General features: G+C 51.3%; 1 protein-coding gene across 1 annotated transcript in view; it reads left to right on the plus strand.

Annotated features, from left to right (window-relative positions):
* The window catches only part of CMTM8 (CKLF like MARVEL transmembrane domain containing 8), a 56,817-nt gene that overhangs the window by 33,995 nt on the left and 624 nt on the right, over window positions 1-22,198 (plus strand). Inside the window, exons 2-3 of the mRNA XM_004588254.4 lie at window positions 17,229-17,402; window positions 21,375-21,491. Coding sequence (XP_004588311.1) covers window positions 17,229-17,402; window positions 21,375-21,491 — 291 coding nt within the window. The remainder of the gene's footprint in view (window positions 1-17,228; window positions 17,403-21,374; window positions 21,492-22,198) is intronic.

Here is a 22,198-nt window from a genome sequence, read left to right on the forward strand (position 1 = left end):
TCCGGGGAGACCCTAGCCAGGTGTCTTCCCCACAGCCCCCTTGTGCGTATTAACTTACAGCAATCCTGACTTCCTGCTGCATTCACTCGGCCAACCTCCAGTCCCCTGTCCAACTGCTCCCTTGAATTGCTCATGGGCTCACACTGGAGAGAGTCCTGCAGTATTCTCCTGGAGTCCGTGGAGCCTGTGTTCATGGTGTGAAGTGAGCAGGTCAGGGCACCATGTGACACTGGGAGCAGCTTGCTCCTTCACCATCCTTTCTGGGAGTGTTACTTTGAATGGGTGCAAATACTGGCTTAGGTTGCCCTGTATTTTTTTTTTTTTAAGGTTTGCTTAGTTTTATTGGAAAGGTAAATACACAGAGAGAAGGAGAGATGGAGAGAAAGATCTTCCAGCCGCTTGTTCACTCCCCAAGTGGCCACAGTGGCTAGAGTTGAGCTGATCTGAAGCCAGGAGCCTCTCTCCCAGATCCCAGACGTGGGTGTAGGCTCCCAAGGCTTTGCGCCATCCTCCACTGCTTTCCCAGGCCACAAGCAGGGAGCTAGATGGGAAGTGGAGCAGCCAGGACTGGAACAGGGCCAGCATTGCAGACAGCTGTTTGATCTGATAAACCACAATGCCAGCCCCCAGTGTTTTGAGCTTTCTAGGCCAAAGCATGTACTCTTTGACTCCTTCAGCTCTGCCACTGTAGTGTGAAATGGTCACAAGTGAAACGTGAATGAATGCGTGCTCCAGTGAAGTTGAGTCTATGGACACTGAAAGGTGGATTTCATGTCATTCACATATGCCATGTTATGAAAGATTCGTTTTTTCCCAACCACTTAAAAACACAAGAATCCTTCTTCACTTGTGTACCCTGTGAAAGTGGATGGCTGGGACCTGACGTGGTGGCCTAGTGGCTAAAGTCCTTGTCTTGAACGCGCCGGGATCCCATATGGGCGCCGGTTCTAATCCCGGCAGCTCCACTTCCCATCCAGCTTGCTGCTTGTGGCCTGGGAAAGCAGTCGAGGAAGGCCCAAAGCCTTGGGACCCTGCACCGGCGTGGAAGACCTGGAGGAAGTTTCTGGCTCCTGGCTCCTGGCTCAGGATCGGCCGTTGTAGGGAGTGAATCATCGGACGGAAGGTCTTCCTCTCTGTCTCCTCCTCTTTGTATATCTGACTTCCCAATAAAAATAAATCTTTTTTTAAAGAGGTTTAGACCTTATCTTTGCACCCTATGTAATGGGTGCAAGGGAGCTTGGAGGTGGGTGCGGGGACACAGCCTTGGATGAGTCCTGCCTCAGGGATTCTTTCTGGATGTCACACTTTTTCCCATGAATCATTTCAGCATCCAGTTGGCAATTCTTCTCGTTGATGGTATCTTTTCAAAGAAGCGAAAGGAGAAGACTTTGTATTTTTTTTTAACTTTCCAGAAAGTATTAATGTGATGAAACTGAGTGATGCCCCAGGTAACACCGCTGAGGAGTCAGGAGCTTCCTGGTGTGGGGTCTGTGTGGCCCCGGTGTGTTGAAACCACAGCCCTGGGTTTGGGCCAGTGGAAAATGAAATGCTTGAACTGTGTAGTCATTAGGATGCCTTCTGATGCGAGTCATGTTGTAGCAAAAATACCCTCACGTTGCTTTTGGTGGAATTGAGCAGATATCTGATGGCTGGTTTCCTAGATCCTAAAGAAATGTGTTTATATTCTCCCCCTGCCCCCTTCCAGGCTTGACTTATGGAAAGGATGAAATGATTGCACTTAATAATATGTAAATCACCACTTGCAGTTAAGTCTCTGCCATGGTTGTGGTAGAAAAGTCCAGGACGGTGCTGTTTGTCTTCAGCTGCTGTTTAATTTATGTTCCATGTGCCTTTCATAGGCTCTTGAAGCTCCCTGCGCCATAGGACCAGTTTGTTCCAAGTTAATTTTAAATCTGAAAGCAAAGATCTCTTTGGCTAACCCAGGATGAGATGAGATAAGATGAGGAGGGGACTGGAGGTTGGCGTTGTGGCATAGTGGATTGTGTGACGCTGGCATCCCATGTGGGCACCAGTCCCTGTGCTGGCTCCCCACTTCTGATGCAGCTGCCCGCTCAGTACGCCTGGGAAAGCAGCGGAGGTTGGCCCATGTCCTTGGGCCCCTGCCACAAACACGGAAGCCCCAAATGAAGCTCTTGCCTCCTGGTTTTGAACTGGCCCGGCTGTTGCAGTCACCTAGGGAATGAACCCGGAGATGAAAGATCTCACTGACTCTCCCTGTCTCTCATAACTCTGCCTAGCAAATAAATTAACTAATCTTGAAAATTAAATTTAAAAAAAAAAGGGGGGGGGGGAAAGCCTGGCACTCTGACCAGCCAAAACGGTGCTAAGACAGATGGAAATAAAAGACCAGCCATGAGGAGCCCTTTTGAATGTACCAGCTCACTCGTGGGTGTTTTGAGATTCCCCGTGCCTCTCTGGCCTACTGCACAGGCATTGATCCTTACATTTCAGTGGCGGGGTGGGTGGAGAAGGGGCGGGGGAAAGGAGGCAGGGGACGGAGCAGGGGACGGAGCAGGGCACGGATCTGCTGAGAACAGACAAGAGCTACCGTCCCCACATTTGGCTCCTAACTCCAGGATCTTTTGCAACCCCTGACCTGATGTATTGAATTGCCGCATTTGGTAGCTGACCTTGTGGCTGGGTCTCAGAGCTACACGCCCAGGAGTAAAGCATTTTCAGCCCAGTATATTTGATTGCCGTTTCAGGTGCCCTGCATTGAATGTCCGAATCACCTGGGGGCTCAGAGCCAGAATAAGTTTACATTGCCAGCAAGTAAGGTTTCTACCCAATGAGTTTTTTTTTTTTTTTAAGATATATTTATTTTTATTGCAAAGTCACATATACAGAGAGGAGGAGAGACAGAGAGGAAGATCTTCCGTCCGATGGTTCACTCCCCAAGTGAACGCAATGGCTGGTGCTGCGCCGATCCAAAGCCGGGAACCTGGAACCTCTTCTGAGTCTCCCACGCGGGTGCAGGGTCCCAAGGCTTTGGGCTGTCCTCGACTGCTTTCCCAGGCCACAAGCAGGGAGCTGGATGGGAAGTAGGGCTGCCGGGATTAGAGCTGGCGCCCATATTAGATCCTGGCGCATTCAAGGCGAGGACTTTAGCCACTAGGCCACCACGCTGGGCCTTACCCAATGAGTTTTGACTTTACATTCTCAGTTGCTGCCAGTCACTGCTTTCCAGGAAGTGGAGGCCCTTGCTGGAAAATGCTCCGAGTATTCCCCCAAGAGCCAAGGTGCTAACAAGTGATAAAGCTTTTGCTCTAATAGTTGTGCTTGTAATTTTGCGGTGTGTGTGTGTGTGTGTGTACCTTCAAGCCTGTTGTCACACCAGTGAAACGTTTGAGGGTTTTTGAAGACTCTGAGCATCACAGTGTGTAACTTGGGCTTATTATGAATATGGTGACCAGTTGCCTATACCCTGGGAGGCAGGCTTCAGCCTGGTCCCGCCCAGCCCTGGGTGTTGCTGCAAGCATTTGGGGAGTGAGCTGTAAGATGGAAGATCTCTGTTTTTAACTCTCCTCTGCTAGAGAGAGAGAGAGAGAAACAAAATGAATGAATGTGTAGTAGCTTTTACAAAGGATGTTGGCATCAAGTCAATGCTATTATATATATAATGATATAATACCATGTCACATTTCCTAAAATGTCCAATTTTGACCTTTTCTAATCCTTGTGGTTTGAGGACTCAGCCAGGGACCAGTTCGTGCTTCCTGGTTGGTGTGTCTCTTTAAGGACCTGTAATCTAGAAGAGTCCCCCTTGCCTTTTCTTCCTGCTGATATTGGCACAAGAGCCCAACCAGTGGTTTTCCAGACGCACCATAGCTTGGCTTGTCAGTCTCACACTGAGGTTTAGCTTCAGCAGTTTGGACAAGCGTACAGAAGCCTGGGGCTCTGTGTGTGTGTGACTGTTCACAGTAGGGACCCTTAAGGCCAGCTTGCTCTGGACGAATCTTACTGGAGTTGGGCGCTGGGTGGGATATCCAGACCTTAGGAAATGTCCCCTCTTTCCCTTGTGAAGTTCCAGGGGGTGGGGGGTGGTTGCCCTATTTTGAGGCTGTGTGAGTGACTTTTTCCCAACAGCCTTTTACCCACACTCATCGTGAACACCAGCTTCTTGTTCTTTTCAGCTTTGTTTTGCCCCTAGTCGGAGGCAGCTCTGGGGGAAGAAAGGATCCTTGGTCGCAGAGGTGATGAGGCCAGGGCCCTCTCCCAGGCCCGTGTGTTTGTCTAGTTCCAAGAGAGGAGTGACGTGAGCTCTAGGCATTTTTTGAATTGTTATAGTCCATCTCCGTGAACAAAAGCAGCTCAGTTGACTTGTCTGTGCTAGACAAATATTTGTCCGGGCTCAGCAGCAGACAATGGTTCCTGAAGGTCTGGACAAGGTTATTAAAATGCCCTATGTTTGCCCCAGTGGCGCACACAAGATAGACAAGGCGGACTATTTTAGCTCGATGTAACCTGCGTTATTTAGTTCCTAGCGTGGGACAGGGATGGTGGCAGCTGCTGTGGCTCCACATGGAGAAATGGCCGTGATACGTGATGGAAAGAGTCATCACATTGGCCGTGGGCTCTGTGAGGAGGACGGCTGGTGGGTGTGAAAACTCAAGTGAGTCTTGCCTTTCCCCCAGAGTGGTGAGCTGAAACATTGTTGTGCAGTAAGTGAAGAGCCGCCTCTTCCAGAAGGGGAAGCCCTATCGGAGTCCTCAGTGATGTTAGGTCTAAATGGTGGCATCTAGTCACCTCAACCACTGTTGCTTCCAGACACAGTGAATGTGCCTGAGGAACTATACCTTTGTGTGGCCTGGTCATTGAGGGCTGCGGTTCTTAGCCAGGTGTGATCATATCACAGCTGGGAGCGAGCTGTTGGCCTCTCTAGGGCGGCACAGGACAGATTGTTGCTAAAATGTCCTATGGGACAGAGGACAAACCATCTGCCACCCCAACCCCACCAAAGAGAGATTAGCCACACAAAACTTCTGTAACTTCACTTTATATGCAGATGCAGCTTATTGTCAGTGACTTGCCCATCAATCAAGTTATTTATGGGGCAGGGTGGGGTTGAGCCCAGACTAGTTAGCGGGCGGCAAGAGTCACTGGACAGGACAGGTGAGCTCCCGGGGTACCTGCTGGGGTACCCCAAGAGGGCTCCTGCAGCCAATCTTCACGATGTGATATTATTTATTTTTCTCTCTGTTTCTCTCTCCCTCTTACCATCCCTCACCCTCCACCGCAAGATGTAATTTTTAAGTTAAAAGGGGCAGGTGGCAGGAAGCCAGAGTTTCAAAAGATGAATTTTATCGGGCACACCCTACTTGCAAGCTGTGCTAGGATCCAATCTTTCCCCAACTAACCGGCCCACGGGATTTCTCTTTTGTGGAGGATTTGTGAGACCGTGCTATAAAGCATGTGATTATGGACTCCCGGGACTTAAGCTATTAGGTGCTAAGGCCTCTACTACCTGTTATTCTGGAGTTGGTAATTCGTACTTTAGTCTTGTTGAAGCAAGGCAACTATTTCTCACTCTTTTTTTTTTTTCTGAACTAGATCTATTTTGAGAAACTTTTAATGCCCCAAATATAGCTAGACATTTTCAAGGAAGTTGCAAAATAAAATGGCTGAAAGCTACATTTCTACCCAACACCCACAGCCATTCCTTCCACTGGAGCAGCAAAGCTGATGACTTCTTGGTCCATTCATTGTCTTGTAAAATTCCTCTGCCTTGTGGGACACGTTTCCAGTCAGCCCGTGTTTGCTCGCTCACCGAGCCCTGGCAGATGGCATCTTTCGCAGGGCGGCTGTGAAACAATTGACAAGCCTGACAAGAATGTGGCCTTTCTCGTTGAGGGGTGTGTGCTAAGTGCATGGGACCATATGGGATGTGGAATCTGCCACAGCGCTCCCCGACACCCGAGGGTGGGATGAAAGCCAAGTGTGGGAGTGCTGGCTCACTTGTCTTTGAATTTCTCTCCCCTGGGACGGAAGTGATTTCCGTGGAGGTTCCAGATTTCTGGGAAAAGCATGATGTTGGGGTGAGGTGGGAAGTTTCGCAGGCAGACTGACTTGAGTTCAAAGCTCCATTGTTTTCAGGAACATTTTTAGAAACTGGTTACAAGGGCATCATAACTCCTGATGACTGAGTTTCTTTCTTTTTTCTTTTTTTTCCCTTAAGTCACTGGTTCACTCTCCAGACGGCAACGACAGACAGGCCTGGGCCAAACCAAAGTCAGGAGACGCCTGAGCCCGTGTGGGTGGCAGGGGTTCCAGCATGGGGACCATTTTGTGCTGCTTTCCCACATGCATTAGCAGGGAACTGGATTGGAAATGGAGCAGCTAAGACTTGAACCTGTGTTCCATCCAGTAGGAGTCGTGGCATTAGCCCACTGCACCACAGCGGCCCCCGCGCTTGAGTATTACTTCCAAAGGACTGCATATGAGAAAGTGGATTGGGCTCTAAATCTGTGTGTTTATGGCTGACCAGTATGGTCTGTACACAGAGAGGCAGCAGAGCGAGAGCTTGAAGGACGCCTGGCCTCAGCTTCTCCCTTGCAGGCTCTGGGACCTGGGCGGCGCCTCCTGTCCCTGCTTCCTGCTTGCACGGTCCTCCTGGGTGGCAGCCGTGGCCCCAAGGCTGAGCAGGGATTAGGCTTGTTGCTACATTGGGAATGGCTCCGGAGGGACACTTGTGGCTCCCACAGGACTACTAGGTCAATGTGCGTTTGGGTTTTTTCTTTTAATGTAGGTACTTAAGATAGATTAAGCATGGAACACGGACAGCTGTGATTACTCTGCCAAAGTCAACTCTGCACATTGGCCTGAGTCCATCCTGCTTGGAGTGACATTTAGGAGGAAAAGAAAAGTTTGTGTTGCAGCAGACTTAACGCTCAGGGAGGTGGGGGACGGAGATGGCTGTGCTCTTGTGGGTTTTATTTTTAGTTTGCAGGGTTGGTGGTGAAGTGAATTAGTCTCCCTTTTACGAGGGATAGTTTAGCCACAGCCGTCATTTATGCCAAACATGGTTACTCTCTGACCCAGTATATATTTCCATGTAAATTTATCCTGAGACAGATTGAATACATGCAAGAAAACTTCAGAAAGTTCGTGGAATAATGAAATGAAAGATGTTTGTGTTGCTGCAAAAAAATTACATATATATATACATATATATATCTGTATGCATAAAAATAAAAATTCATGTAGTTTTTTTTTCATAAGCATTGACCATTTCCCCACTTGGTTCAGTAATGGTTCATTTCCGGCCGCTCTGATTTTGTCCCTGTTCCTGCCCATCTTCCTCCAGCTGGACTCTGAAGGACACTTAGATGACACGCGTATCTTTTCGGCTGGATGTGTCTTAGTATGTAGCCCTAACAGGAAATTCCTTCAATATTTTTTAAATGTGTGGTTTTGGATTAAATTCGATCTCCTCCTCCTTACCCCCTCCTTCCTTCTGCCCCCCACACAGTCATGGTACGGTGCCCTTGAAATGAACTAATCTCTGTTCTTTTCAAAAAGAATGACCTTGGGGGAGGCGTTTGGCCTAGCGGTTAGGCCGCTGGTCGGGATGCCGTGTTCTGTGTTGGAATGCCTGGGTTTGCTTGGTTCCCAGCCCTGTTCCTGAATGGCAGGCATGAGACGATGGCTCAAATACTCGGGTCCCTGCCACCCATGTGGGAGACTCGATCTGGACTGCGGTTCATATCCCATCTGCTCCACTTCCCAACCTGCTCCCTGCTTGTGGTCTATGAAAACTGTAGAGGAAGGCCCAAAGCCCTGGAACCTTGCACCCACATGGGAGACCCAGAAGAAGCTCCTGGCTCCTGGCTTTGGATTGGCTCAGCTCCAGCTATTAAGGCCACTTGGAGAGTAATGCAGTGAATGGAAGATCTCTCTCTGCTTCTCCTTCCCTCTATAATTCTGCCTTTCTAATAAAAAAATTAAATATTTTAAGTAAATAATAAGTTTTTAGATATGCCCAAATTTTTTTTAAAGATTTATTTATTCTTATTACAAAGTCAGATATACAGAGAGGAGGAGAGACAGAGAGAAAGACCTTCTGTCCGATGAATCACTCCCCAAGTGACCGCAATGGCCGGTGCTGTGCAGATCCAAAACCAGGAACCAGGAACTTCTTCCAGATTTCCCACGCGGGTGCAGGGTCCCAAGGCTTTGGGCCGTCCTCAACTGCCTTCCCAGGCCACAAGCAGAGAGCTGGATGGGAAGTAGAGCTGCTGGGATTAGAACCGGCGCCCATATGGATCCCGGCGCGTTCAAGGCAAGGATTTTAGCTGCTAGGCCACCGTGCTGGGCCCTGCCCAAATGTTTAAAAAATAAAAACATAACACAATGTATAGTCCCAGTTACATGAGATATCCAAAGTAGTGAAAAACACAGATAAGTGATTGGTGGCGAGAGGCACCCGGCCATGATTGTGGTAGCAGAGGACAGAGCTTCACTGTTGGTGAGCAGAGGGGTTCTTTAGGGCAGCAGCAATGTTCTGGAATGGCGTCATGGTTGTACAACCCTATGAGTGTGCTAGAATCTATTTACAGTTAGGCTTTAAATGGTTGTACCTCAATAAAGCTGCTATTAAAGAAATAGACTGGATTTCATAAGAGGCCCCAGGGCATGCCCACGTGTCTTCCTCTCATTTGTCTGTTCTCCTGGACTTGAGGAGGGGACAGCACCAGGGTGGATGGCACGCTGGGGAGGGGGAAGTGACTGCCTTTGGCTTTGAAATCCTGTGTCAACTTCAGTTCTCTGCGTACTCACCTGTGAAACAGTAGGGACCTTGCTTGCACTGTGATCTCATTTTACTTTCATTTCCTCAATGCAGGGAGGGCGGCCATTTCTCCGACAGCAACCCCATTAACTTACTGCAGAGCAAGCAAGGAGCAAGCCCTTTATACTTTGGGCAGCGGTCAATGACTTTTTCTTTTTGTTTTGAAATTGCTCTGGTTTTAAAAACTAAGCAAAAAAAATTTTTTTAAAGTATGGGTATCAGCTCACCCTCGGCCCTGGTGTTTATACAGCTCAGCAAGCAGAATTTAAAAATAACCCTAAGGAGTCAATGCTGTCTTCTCCACCAGATCATGCAGCTGCCAAGTGTTGTTTCCCAGGAAATGGGGCACCATGCAAACAGCCATGGGAACCGAGGCATAGCGCAGGTGCCTATGCAGTGTGGGCACGGCAGCGTGCAAGAGCGGACTCCACCAGGCAGCCCTGCTGGTGTGGAGACAGGGGCTGCAGAGCAACTGCTACAGTTGATCTGCAAGCAGGATGGGATTCTGTGACACCCTCCCAATTCATTGCTTCTGACACATTTATCTTACAAATAAGAGGAAAGAGACAGAAAGATAAATTTTCCAACCATTGGGTCACTGTCCTAATGACTGCAGTGGCTGGGGCTGGGCCAGACTGCAGTCAGGAGCTGGGAATTCCATTTGGGTATTCACCTAGGTAATGGGGCCCAAGGACTGGGTCATCCTCTGCCGCTTTCCCGGGTCGTAAGCAGGGAGCTGGACTGGGAAGTGGAACAGCTGGGACATGAAACAGCGTCCGTATGAGATGCTGGCATGGCAGGTAGAGAATTAGCCTGTTATGCCACTGCACTGGCCTCCCATCATGGGCATTCTTAAGCCCAGCCCGTTCTGCAGATTTCCATCATGTTGCCTGCTGGCACTCTCAGGATCCTGTGGTGTCATGTAGAATACCAGACTGGGGGCCCAGCACCATGGCTCACGGGCTAAATCCTCACCTTGGGCACACCAGAATCCCATATGAGCACTGGCCCATGTCCTAGCTGCTCCACTTCCATCCAGTTTCCTGCCTGGGAAAGCAGAGGAGATTGGCCCAAAGCCTTGGGTTGCTCCCACATGCGAGACCTGGAGGAGGCTTCTAGCTCCTGGTTTGAACTGGCTCAGCTCTAGTTGCTGTGGCCACCTGGGGAGTGAATCAGCAGGCAGAAGACCTTTCCTCTCTGTCTCTCCTTCTCTGTAAATCTGACTTTCCCAATAAAAATAAATAAGTCTTAAAGAAAAGAAGTCAGACTGGAAGTGCAAACTGGAGCAAAACAAGTCCTGAGCATTGGCTTCAAGTGTGGTTCTTGTGCAGATAGTACCCAGGCACTGCCAGGACACCTGCAACTGGGTCAGGGAGGGCCACGTGCAAACCCCCATGCTCCTGGCATGATTCAAGGGGTTTGAAGTCCCCCGATGACCCAGGTCTGTCCCTCCTGGGCCCCACTGTCGATTTAAGAGTTGCCTCTCCCCCTACCCTGTCTACCAGACTGGAAGCAGAGGCCCCTAAGGGCCAAAGACCCGGCTGGGAAAGCAGTGTGGCCTGAAGCCCACTGGCCGATACCCCGCACATTTTTTGCCCGTGTGTGTTTGGCATTCTTTACTGAAAACTCTGCAGGGCCCAAAGGAGGAGACTGTGGTCCTGGGATTCCATTTGTCTCCCTGGGTCTTTGTATGAACTCATCCTCATCTCAGCCAGCTGGCTACATTGCTGGCCAGATCGGTTTCCAGGCAACGTCTGCTATGGGTGCTGAGATCTCTGTCTTCCCACGTGCCACCACCTCTGTACAATGCGTCTCACGTGTAGGAACTTGCAGACAGATGGCAGTCTCGTCTCTCTCCAGGGAACGCGGTCTGGCTGTCTTGCCTTTACCCACCTTCGTGAGTGGTGCTCGGATACCCTCTAGTGGGTAAAGGCGGGTGGTCGCCGCGCCTGCCGAGGGGAGCAGCTTCCAGCCAGGTGGGGATCAGATTGTAAATTTTGCAGGCTTTGTAATCAAGTTGCCATGTACTCTACTCGTTGTTTTTTTTTTTTTTTTAAGATTTTATTGTTATTGGAAAGCCGGATATACAGAGAGGAGGAGAGACAGAGAGGAAGATCTTCCATCTGATGTTTCACTCCCCAAGTGAGCCGCAACGGGCCGGTGCGCGCCAATCCGATGCCGGGAACCAGGAACTTTGTCCAGGTCTCCCACGCGGGTGCAGGGTCCCAAAGCTTTGGGCCGTCCTCGACTGCTTTCCCAGGCCACAAGCAGGGAGCTGGATGGGAAGTGGAGCTGCCGGGATTAGAACCGGTGCCCATATGGGATCCCGGGGCTTCCAAGGCGAGGACTTTAGCCACTAGGCCATGCCGTCGGGCCCCTCGGTTTGGTTTTTTTAAAGGTTTATTATTTGAAAGATAAGATGACGGGGTGCAACAGAGAACAAAATTGAGAGAGATCATCCACCCACTGGTTCACTCCGCAAAGGGCTACAGTGGTCAAGAGTAGGTCAGACCAGAGCCAGGAGCCTGACACTCCATCCGGATCTTCAGTGCAGATTGCAGAGAGACCAAAGGACTTGAGCCATCTCCCACTGCCTTCCCAGCTGGAGTAGTAGCGAGCTGACTTACAAGTAGAGCAGCCAGCTCTCAAAACAGCACCCAGTAGGAGGTTGGCGTTATTGGTGGCCCCAGCATTGACAATCTTTGGGCGCTCAGACAACTGCGGAATATGTCTTGACTTCCAGAGAAATTTCTGTCATTGGAGAACAGTGTTTAGTGCAGGCCTCCTGTCCACCTGCCCTGCAACTGGACTTGCACCTGGTCTGAGGGTGAGCCTCCCACCACCACCCTGGAGACTGACGTGCCTAGCAGAAGCGTCCAGCTCAGAGCCATGGCGGTCCTTCTACCACCTGAAATCTCGCCTACTCAACTCCACCTTCCTGCAGCCCTGCCGTCTTGGTTGGGTTCTGGTGCTTGACTTTGGTGGTCAGCCCTGTGTGTTTTCATACGTTTTATCACAGTTCATGTATCTGTTGGCTTCGCTTGCTGGGGCCTCAGACCATGTCAGTGTTCCTTTCCTGTCGCTGCTGGTGAGAACTCAGCATTATGATGAGTCAGGGCGACCACATGTTGGCCCTGTTAAAGCTGCCCCAGGTGGGGCTTCTGCAGATGGAGCCCCTCCTAGCAGGGCACCTAAAAACAAATCTGCAGGAGGCGTTTCCAATGCTGTTTCATGTAGTGAATGGTTTCAATTCTGGTGAAGGAGTTCACGGGGGAGGGGGTGGGGGGACAGGTCCAACAGGAATGTGTTTCTGCTGATTCCAGAGACAAAGTCCAAGAAGTTTGGTAGGAGCTCGCTCCTGGTAACGCTGATACCAGCTGCCCTGCCTGCAGGGCTGCAGGGCTGGGGGTAGGAGAGAAACATCCACTGTCCCTTCTCACAAGGCCAGGGTCCCCTCACGAGTGCCCCATCCTGCTGACTTCATCCAAAACCAGTGACCTCCCAAATGTCCTGTCCCCCCACAACCGTCGGAGTGAAAGTGTTAGGCCTCAACGTATAAATGTGGGGAGAGGAGCTGCTCTGTGCATAGCCTCATCTGTAGGGCTGCCCTTCTCACTGTGGCGATGAATGTGGGCCATATGTGGTGTGTATATTATCCTCATGCAAATGTTAATTCACTCCGAGTTTTGCAATGAGCAATGATTATTTCCTTTGGGTTTTACTGAGGTTAATAATATACTGTGTATATATACACACATATATATATTGAATGGGCCGGGTATCCTTTGCAGCTCATTTGTCTCATGTTTTCCCAGGAGCCTCCCCGCAGAGGCCAGGCCCATTGGCTAATAGAGCCCCCTCATGTTCCATCCAGGAGAGCTTCCCACGTGGTCACCTTTGGAATTCCCTTTTACCTCGCTTATTGGATGAAAGGGTAAAAGGCTGTGTTTTTATTTGAAAGGCAGAGTTACAGAGAGAAGGAAAGGCTGAGAGATTTTCCATCCACTGGTTCACTCCTCCAAACAGCTACAACGGCTCACGTTGAGCCAGTCGAAGCCAGGAGCCAGGAGCTTCTTCCAAGTCTGCCATGTGGGTGCTGGGGTCCAAGGCCTTAAGTTATCTTCCTTGGCTCTCCCAGGCCACATGCAGATAGCTGGATGGGAAGTGGAGCAGTTGGGACACAAACCAGTGCCCGTATGGGATGCTGGTGCCTCAGGTAGCTAGCTATGCGTGGCTCTGGTCCCTCGGTCTGATATTTCTTATCTTACCCAGAAACCTCAAGTATATGAAGAACGTGTGGCAGCCGCAGGCCCTTGACACTGACCCAACAGTAACCACAGATGAATAAAATAGAACAAAGATTCTAGAAACTGACCCCGTATGTGGAAAGTCACTGATGACTGATATTACCTCAATCTGCTAGAAAAAAATAAAATTAGCCTTTCCTTGCCCCATACGCAGAACTCAGTTGCACGAAGTTCGAGGGCAAGTAGAACTAAAAAGTAAGTTTTGGTGCAGGAAAAGTTTGACATCCTTGCCTAGTTTTTTCCATAGTACACACTTCTTTCATGGACTTTTTGAAGGCCTCTTGAAAGCTAAACACATGTGGGGGAATCTTGTCTAATCTTGCTCTGAGAAGGACCTCCCTTCAGGAGAGACACGGGTAGGTTACAGACCCACCAATTAACTGCTGTGCACAACATACTTGTAAGGCAGAGACTCCCTATATTTAGAAACAGCATCGGGTGAGGGGCTGGTGTGTTGCCCAGCAGTGAGAGCCCCAGGTTGGGATGCCTACCTGTGTTCCAAATCGGGGTTCCTTGGTTCAGTCCCCAGCTGAAGTTCCTGACTCTAGCTTCCTGCCAGTGTGCATCCCGTAGCCAGCCGTCGATGGCTGAAGTAGTTGAGTTCCTGCCAGCCACGTGGGAGCCCTCTGTTAAGTTTATGGCTTTGCCTTCTCCTTTTGTATCTCAAAATTTCAAATAAATACATATTTTTAAATACCGGTTAGGGGAAAAGTAAAAGAGTATTTTTGTAACCTAAGCAAGTAAAGGACTTGGATTGGTTTGAAATCTGTGCGCACAACGCACCAAGCAGGGCGTCCAAGGACATTTTCATAGAGTGACTTCCATCCACAGTGGTTGCAGTGGGAGAAGTGCCGTCTGCCTCCAGATGAGGCTCTGTTACCTCGGAGATGTACCTGGGTGGGATGCTCTTCCTGCCGATAGGGCTGTTGTTTTCAGAGGGTGGCTGGTAAGACTGTGAGTTGAGTGAGCGCGCTCTTTGTAAGACAGCCTAGTTCCACGCTGTCGGTACCTAGTTTGACACTTCCCCACTGAGCGATAGGCATGATTCATGCCTCCACGGTCAGAGCAAAGGCTGAGGGGTTGAGCCTGTGACTAAACCCAAGCGTGGCCTGGAAACTCTCACCCATCTGGATCCATTTGAACTGAGAAGCCCAAAATGTTGTTCCAGACATGGCTGGGCCCCATCTCATCTGTTTCCAGCCCCACCAATCCAGCAGAATGTCAAACGCAGGTGTCTCTATGGATTACCTGTCAAATATGGGGAACTCGGCCCCAAAACTCCATTAGTGTGAGGCTCTGTGTTTTCTGGAATTACAGCCCATTTGGTGCAACTTCACTTTCGATAAATCTTGTTGCTACAGACGTGAGCACAAAAACACATCTCCATTAAGCATCTCTTGCTAAGCGGCAAGCAGGTGAGAGCTGCGGGCTGTAAAGAGGGGACCTTTAACCTCTTTCCCTGTTTAGCCTCTGTCACCTGCCCTCCAGGACAGACCTCACAGTTCTCGTGGGGCAGAGACCACTCTGCTGCAGACGCTGGTCCAGTGGTGGGCCCCTCCCTGTCTGAGGCTCCATGATCTCACGCAATCTTCCTTCTCAAAAACAGGCCTGGAATCTTCTCCCTGCAGGAACCACTTCTTCAAAATCCTTGTCCAGAGGGCCCTGGTTCTTCCCTGAGCTGGGGAGGTTGCAAGCTGAGCTCAGGGACAACACCCACCCTTCCCCCCACCTACCCCACATCCTCTTTCAGCAGGACAGTGAAAGCCCTAATCCAACAGAGACCCGGAGTGGGGTCCTTCTACTTGACGTTCTTGCTGTCTGACTCTGTGCCTAATGCTGTCTGCTGGGCTGTGTGCTGGACACTTACTGCTCCATGTTCACCACTCCCATATTGGTCTGGGAGGCATCTTCTCCTGTGGCCTTTGAACCTGCCTGGCCACACCCACCTTCACCTCACCATGGGAGTGAGTGAGGGAGTATGTGTGTGTTCTCTCCCACTCCGGCCAGGCTCCTCCAACCCTAACCTGATCTTCCCATTGTCTCTCTCTTTTTTTTTTGAAGTTTAATTTATTTTTATTACAAAGATATACAGAGAGGAGGAGAGACAGAGAGGAAGATCTTCCATCCGATGAATCACTCCCCAAGTGACCGCAACGGCCGGTGCGCGCCGATCCAAAGCCAGGAGCCAGGAACTTCGTCCAGGTCTCCCACGCGGGTACAGAGTCCCAAAGCTGCTTTCCCAGGCCACAAGCAGGGAGCTGGATGGGAAGTGGAGCTGGCAGGACTAGAACTGGCGCCCTTAGGGGATCCTGGCGCATTCAAGGTGAGGACTTTAGCTGCTAGGCCACCATGCCGGATCCCCATTCTCTTTTAAAGCTCTCCCATCAGCCTTGGGGCAAAGTGTCAAGGTCTCCTGGGCTCATATAATCCGATAGTCTGCAAGCCCTCTAACATTTTGCATCAGGGCCAGCATAGCACTGCAGGTTAAACTGCCGCCTGATCGCTGGCGTCCCACATGAGCACTGGTTCAAGTCCCAGCTATTACTCTGCTTCAGGCCCTATGCCTGCTTCTGATTGTGGGAAAACAGTGGAAGATGACCCAGTACTTGGGGCCCTGACCTGGATGGAGCTCCAGGCACCCGGCTTCAACCTGACCACAAACGGCTGTTGTGGCCGTGTGGGGATTGAGCAGTGGATGGAGGATTTCTCTTTCTGTGTGCCTCTGGCTCTGTCTCTCTCTCTCTCTGTGTGCTTCATCTCCTAAATAAGTAAATGAATAAACCTTGGCTTTAGAAAACACTGCGCACCAATGTCTTTTCTTAGAGGTTCTAGAAGGCCCCCAACTCCTCTTAGCGGTATGCACTTAGTGGTAGTGCTGTTCTCCATCTGGCTCACCTGCTGTTGGGCCTCCAGTTGCCTTTCACCATAGCCCTGCCAACTTGATTCATGGCAGCCAACAAGGTGACAACCCCCATTGTGGAACCATATGGTGCCCTTTATTTTTTTCTGCAGAACATATTTTTTTTACAGCTGTGATGAGCCAATTGCATCGTTGCACTAGATTGTACGTTGTCTGCAGGCAGGGAAACGTAGGATTTGTATCCTGTCTTGATCCTCAGGCAGGGTGGCAGGAAGCACAGCATATTGTAGGTGCTCAGCGATCAAACCACTGAGTGGAATCTGTCTTAGGAGCCTTGGGATTAGCATTAAGAAAGCTAAGGCGGAAGTGAAACGCATGATGCTAAGTTACACGGCAAAGTGGACCTTGTAGCAGGGCCCGGCCTGGAGCCCGATGCTGTCTCCTGTAGTTACAGCTCAGGTACTTTTTCATGCCTTAGGGGTGAAGTCTTCCTGGTCCCTACGGTACAAGTGCACCTGGCTTTCCTGTGTTCAGACTCAGCCGCAGTGTCTTTGTCTCAATGACGCCCTCCTGTGGACAGCAGGGGGATGTTGGTTTGACTTTGGTGCAGTCTCTGCCATTGTTGCGGGAATAGACCACTGCTTGTGTTCAAACAGTGTCTTTTCCCTGGACTGAGCCCTGGGTCATCCCCCCTCCTGACGGTGGCCATCTCAGGCTACACACCGTTGGCCAGCAGTGAGCAGGACAGCCATGCAGCTGGGGAGTGCCCAAAGGCCTGTCCCTTGAGCGCCCAGTGGGCCCAGGGTCCACCTCCAAGTGGACCTGCAGTGGCATTTCTTTGCCAAGCGTCTGCCCGTGAGCAGCTGTCAGCCACAGATGTTACTTTGTCCTGTTTGGTTTTTAAGACCCCGAAGTGGTGCTTGTGTCTAAGGGCAAGATGAGAAACTACAAACTCGGCGTTTCTCGGCTTTCCTGGATTGGTGTGGGGTACGGAGGTCAGGCGCGGTTCTCCTGCCGCCATTAGATTGCAACCCTTAAAACAAGACACAAGGTCTTCGCATTGGCCGTGGCCGCTGCCCTGGCTGCTCTGCTGGCTTCTCTTACCCGCCCAGCATTGCATTTTGAAGTTTGTGTGTGTGTGTGTGTGTGTATCCGTACACTGTGCAGCAGCATTCTAATTCTAATGGCTACTGTATGACTATGCTTTTTTCTCTTTCTTTTTCTCTCCTTCCCTTCCCACATCACCCCCTCGCAGGTCCTGGGACTGCTGGTATGGACACTGATTGCTGGCACGGAGTACTTCCGGGTCCCAGCGTTTGGCTGGGTCATGTTTGTCGCTGTGTTTTACTGGGTGCTCACTGTCTTCTTCCTCATCCTCTACATAACCATGACCTACACCAGGATTCCCCAGGTGCCCTGGACTACAGTGGTAAGGAAACTACCAGTCTTGCTCTTGTCCCATGCCCGCCGCAGCGGGGAGGCGGGGCGAGGGTGGGGTATGGCTCTCCTTTGCTCGCAGAGTGGGCCAAGCTGCAGAGAAGCCAACACAGCAGAGCTGCTCGTCAGGTCTGGTTGCCTTCCGCGTGTTTCACACCCAAAGGTGCCCCTGGTCTGCGTTGGAAGAGCCGGGGATGTTTTCATTGCCAAGTTTTGCAACTTTTCTGGCTCATGTTTTAGGCCACCATTTCCGGCCAATGTTTTCAAACCAATTCTCAGAAGACCAAATCAAGAAGAATTGGGCTCTCTAACGAAAACATTTGTATGGTCACTTCCCTCAAAGATGTAGAAATGGGGACAGACATGTCAGGGACCAGCCTCTGCAGATCCCGAGTCTCCTTCAAACTCCTTGCTGGGTGGGTGTTGGTCCTAGTGGTTAGGATCTCTTATTAGGGTACTGGAGTTCCTTCCCCTGCCCCAACTTCTGATTCCAGCTTCCTTCTGAATACAGACCCCAGGAGGCAGCAGAAATGGCTTAAGTGCTTGGCTTCCTGCCACTCACGTGGGAGAGCCCAGATTGTACTCCTAGCTTCGGCCTTGCCCAGCCCTGGCCGTCCATCCGTGGGCATTTGGGTAGAGCACTCGCAGAGGGCAGCCCTGTCTCCTTCTGTCTCCCTGCCAACTAAATAAACAAACACATATACTGCCATCTCCTCGACCCTCTGCACATCACAGCTCTTGCATGCCGGGCTGTGATGTGTACAGAGAGTTGGAAGAAGACTGCTCTTGAAAGCAAAGAGATGTCCTTCTCCATGCCAGGTCCAGGTTACACAGAGGCAAACGTGCAGTCGGGAGTGGGGGATAGGGTTGCATAAGGCCATGTGGAGAGAGAACATGGACCTTGAGCCATGTGCTGTGGACCAAAGCCACCAGCTCAGCTTGGGACAGAGGCAGCTCTTCTCAAAGAGACAGGCAATGTGTAGCTTTATACCAGCCGTAGCACAGGCTCCTCTGTGTGCAGCATTGGCCATCTAGTGGAGGAATTTGAAGTGTCCCTGTCAGTTTAAAAGCAGATAACCTCCAAGCGGTGCCGCATGCATGTGTAAAGGGACCTCTGAAGGGACGCTGTGTGACGTTTTCCATTCCTGCATCAGCAAAATAGCCAGGGTGCAGGGCTGGATGTGCAACAAGGCCCACGGCGGATCGTAGCCTGGGCTGGGGTTAGTGGGTTTTCAATGCCAGCGTTCCTCACAGTGCCCCTAAGTAGCCCTGAGAGCTCAGATAAGCGCCACAAGAGAACAGACTGCCTGTTGCCTGGCTGGTCCCCACATCTGGAGGTGACGGCTCCCCATGGCGGTTTTTAAGAATGTGCTTCAGGTTCTGCAGATAGCCCCACGCCCTGGCCGTGACCACCAGGGCAGGGAAGCTGCCTTGGAAGGATCAGTTTGGGGAAGGGAAGACTCACCTGGATGTTGGAATACGAAGAGAGTTACTGCTTGAAGTCATACTAACTGTGGGAACTCAGGGTGAATTGTGGATTTCAGTATTGTCAAGTTAGAGAAAGGTGATCTTTTTATTTGTTTCTGTTTTTATTTTGTTTTATTTTCATCTGCTGGTTCATTCCCCCTAAATACCCACAGCCATCAGGACTGGGCTGGACCAAAAACTGGCAGCTGGGAACTTAGTCCAGGTTTCTCATGGGACCCAACCACTTTTTGAGTGATCACCTGTTGAGTGAGAGGCTCGGTATCAAATTCCAGTACTCTGAGAGGAAGTGCTGGTGTCCCAGGACTGGGCTGGGGTCTTCGTATGACTGTGAACCTGGTCTGTTTGTAGTCTGTATTTGCTGTATTTGCTGGCTCCTTGGCAGTTCACCTCATGTCATTAGTTTTTCCCAGTCATTCGCCCAAGAAAGAATGGAGGATTCCCTTTTTCAGGGGACAAAGTAAGGCCACGAGAGGATGCTCGTTAGCTGCAGAGGGGGTACAGTCACCTCGTGCCAGCCCCAAGTGTCAGCTCTGAAGTCGGCTTGGCCGCTACTGTCCACAGATAGTCTCATTTCTCTTGTTCTTGGAAGTGGCTGTGTGTGATGCAGCATCTTGGACAGGAAGTGCCAGCCCAAACTTTGCATCTTGGCAATCTCCTCAGCACAGCTGCTCCAGAGTCCCTCTGCCCCCAAAGTTGGTACCCAGACCAAGGGCATGACTTAGCAGCAAGGGCTAAGCCATATACCCAAGGCTTCTGCTATGCCAGTTGATGCTGCTGCCTGGCACCTGCAGGTGCAGGTGGGCTGCTGTTGCCTGGTAACACCATGTCACATGGGCATCTGTAAGTCTTCCTGTCTGCCATGTCACTTACTTGGAATGGCTAGTCTGGCTCTAAAGGGCCGCCTCTACCCAATAGCATCATTAAGCAGGAGTAAATGCAGGTTGCACAAGCAGAGCAGTTCGTGGTAGACATGTTCCTTAACACTCATGTTGTTGGCTTGGAGCTAGTGGGAGGGGTGTGGTTCTCCCCATTTTGTAAGAGTAGAGTCTGGTTACAGGCTGGATTCCCATGACAGGCCTGAAGTAGCGTTGGTTTTAAACATACCTTTGTCTCCTGTGGTAGGCCAGAGAGGAGTCTGTGTTCTGTGAGATCCACGCTGTCTTCCTCCCGTCTGTGGCTCTGCCCTCACGTCTGTGTTCTAGTCAACAGGGAAGAAGGTAGAAAAAGGACCAGGAGGAGCGCATCTGCTTCTTTAAGGCGTGATGTTGAGATATGATAGCTGACCTGTCCACCCTCAGTTAGCCTCAGTGTGGTCGTGTGACCATGTCCCCTCCCAGGAGAGCCTGGGTAGCCAGGTGCTCACCTCAAGATGTTGTTCAAGCAGGAGAGAAGAGGCAGCAGGGCCAGCCAGCAGCCAGGCCAGAGAAAGGTCAGTCAAGTCCCAGAGCTAGAGAGGGCCAGCATGGGAGGAGCCAGCTGTGGCCCCACGCCTGCAACCTGCAGCCTTTCTCCTACTTGCTGGTCATATTCCCCTCCTGTTTTCCTGTATACAGCTGAGACCACCTCCTACACGAACGTCCCCAGGCAGTCTGGCACAGTGAGACCCAGGGGTGTGCCTTCTGGCAGATTTGCAAGAGATCTCGAAGCCGCCCACCTAAGGATCTTACTGCATCGACTGGTCACCAGCGGCATAGAGAAGGGGGTGGGAGGGTCAGCCTTTGCCAGAACGTTCTACTCCATTGGACAGTGTCTCTCCCACGACACTCAGCAATGGAGACTGGAGGTCCGGAGGGGCCAGCGGTCATGAGCTGTGCGGCGGGGGAAAAGGCCAGTGCAAGACTCATGATGATGCTGAAACAGAGCGGCAGTGAGCACATGCTACCAAGGAGAGCAGGTGACTTTGTAGGGGAACAAGAGGAAGAAGTACTTCCCTGCTGCTGGTGTGCAGGCTTAGGGAGGCAGGTGCTGCACCCAGACTCTTTAAGGGGTCCCCGTCACCCCTCGGAGGAGACACTCTGTTCTCAGCCGTCCCAATACGAGGACCAGGGCTGCCCTGCATTCTGCAGAATCCGTTTTTCTTCCCAAGTAGCAGAATTTTTTGGTCAGGCCTGTGGCCAGCTGACTGTGTCTGCCCATACCTACGAGCCCCTGCGCCACAAGAATGGCTGGGGACTGAGCTCAGCAAAGGATGGAAGAGGAAGCGGTGTGTGAAGCAGCTCCTGGCCCTGGGGTGCAGTGGCAGACCAGCATTCCTGTCGCCCAAGGCTGCTGGCCCACCGAAGCCTGCTACCTCGGCTGGGGATCAGCCGTCTTACCAAGGGAGGTCTCTCCTGGCTCCAAGCAGGGCTACAAGCCAGGCACATCTCAGCGTGGCCCTCTGGCTGTAACCCGTGGACTCCCTCTTGCCTCCGGGTGCAGTTCTGTCCACTGTTGCGGGCCACCCTCCCTGACCGCCATCTCCCTCCACCTTCCCCAGGGCCTGTGCTTTAACAGCAGTGCCTTCATCTTATACCTCTCGGCGGCCGTCGTTGATGCCTCGTGTGTCTCCCCGGAGAGGGACAGTCACAACTCCAACAGCTGGGCTGCCTCATCGGTGAGTGAACCCCGAGGACCCTCCCCTCCTTCCCAGGGCCTTCTTGGGATCAAAGAGGAAGATGAGGCTGTCTGCAGATGATTGGCTGCCTGGTTCGAAGACGTCCAAAGTGGGCAGGGCCTCAGTACCAGGCCTGGACAGGATGGGGAGGGAGGCATGCTGGGAGAGACATCCCAGGAATACTGGGGCTTGCCCGGAGTTGAAGGCAGGAAAGGATGCTGGAAGTGAGTGTAAGATGATTCGACAGGGCTTTCTCAGGAAGTGGAGATGTAATGTATGCATTGAGAAGGACGAGAGGACTTCACCCCAAGGGAGGTTCCTTGCCCTGGACAGGGCCAGGGAGGCAAGGGCAGAGGAAGGCGGCCCCTTCTGCATTGCCTGTACTCCCAGGCCAGGCGCATCACTTAGCCAACTCAAACAGGCCAAGTTTAAGGTCTGCTCTGAGACTGGCTTTAAAATATCCCATCTGCCCATGCCGGAACGGCAGTGACAGAGTTGCATGATGGGACATTGAAGGGGAGAGAGGCCCTTACAGTCTTCCCTTTCATTTACTTTTGAAAATCCCTTTTTTGGGTTGTAGTGATAGGGGGGGATAGAAACCACAGGCTTGGGCCAGGACAGGGCATAGCTGAACTGCAGCCAGAACTGGCAGCAGCTGCCCCCTGCTCCCCCAGCACCACCACAGGCACCAACCACGTGGTATGCAT

This window comes from Ochotona princeps, chromosome 30 (assembly GCF_030435755.1).
Source record: "Ochotona princeps isolate mOchPri1 chromosome 30, mOchPri1.hap1, whole genome shotgun sequence".
Lineage (NCBI taxonomy): Eukaryota > Metazoa > Chordata > Mammalia > Lagomorpha > Ochotonidae > Ochotona > Ochotona princeps.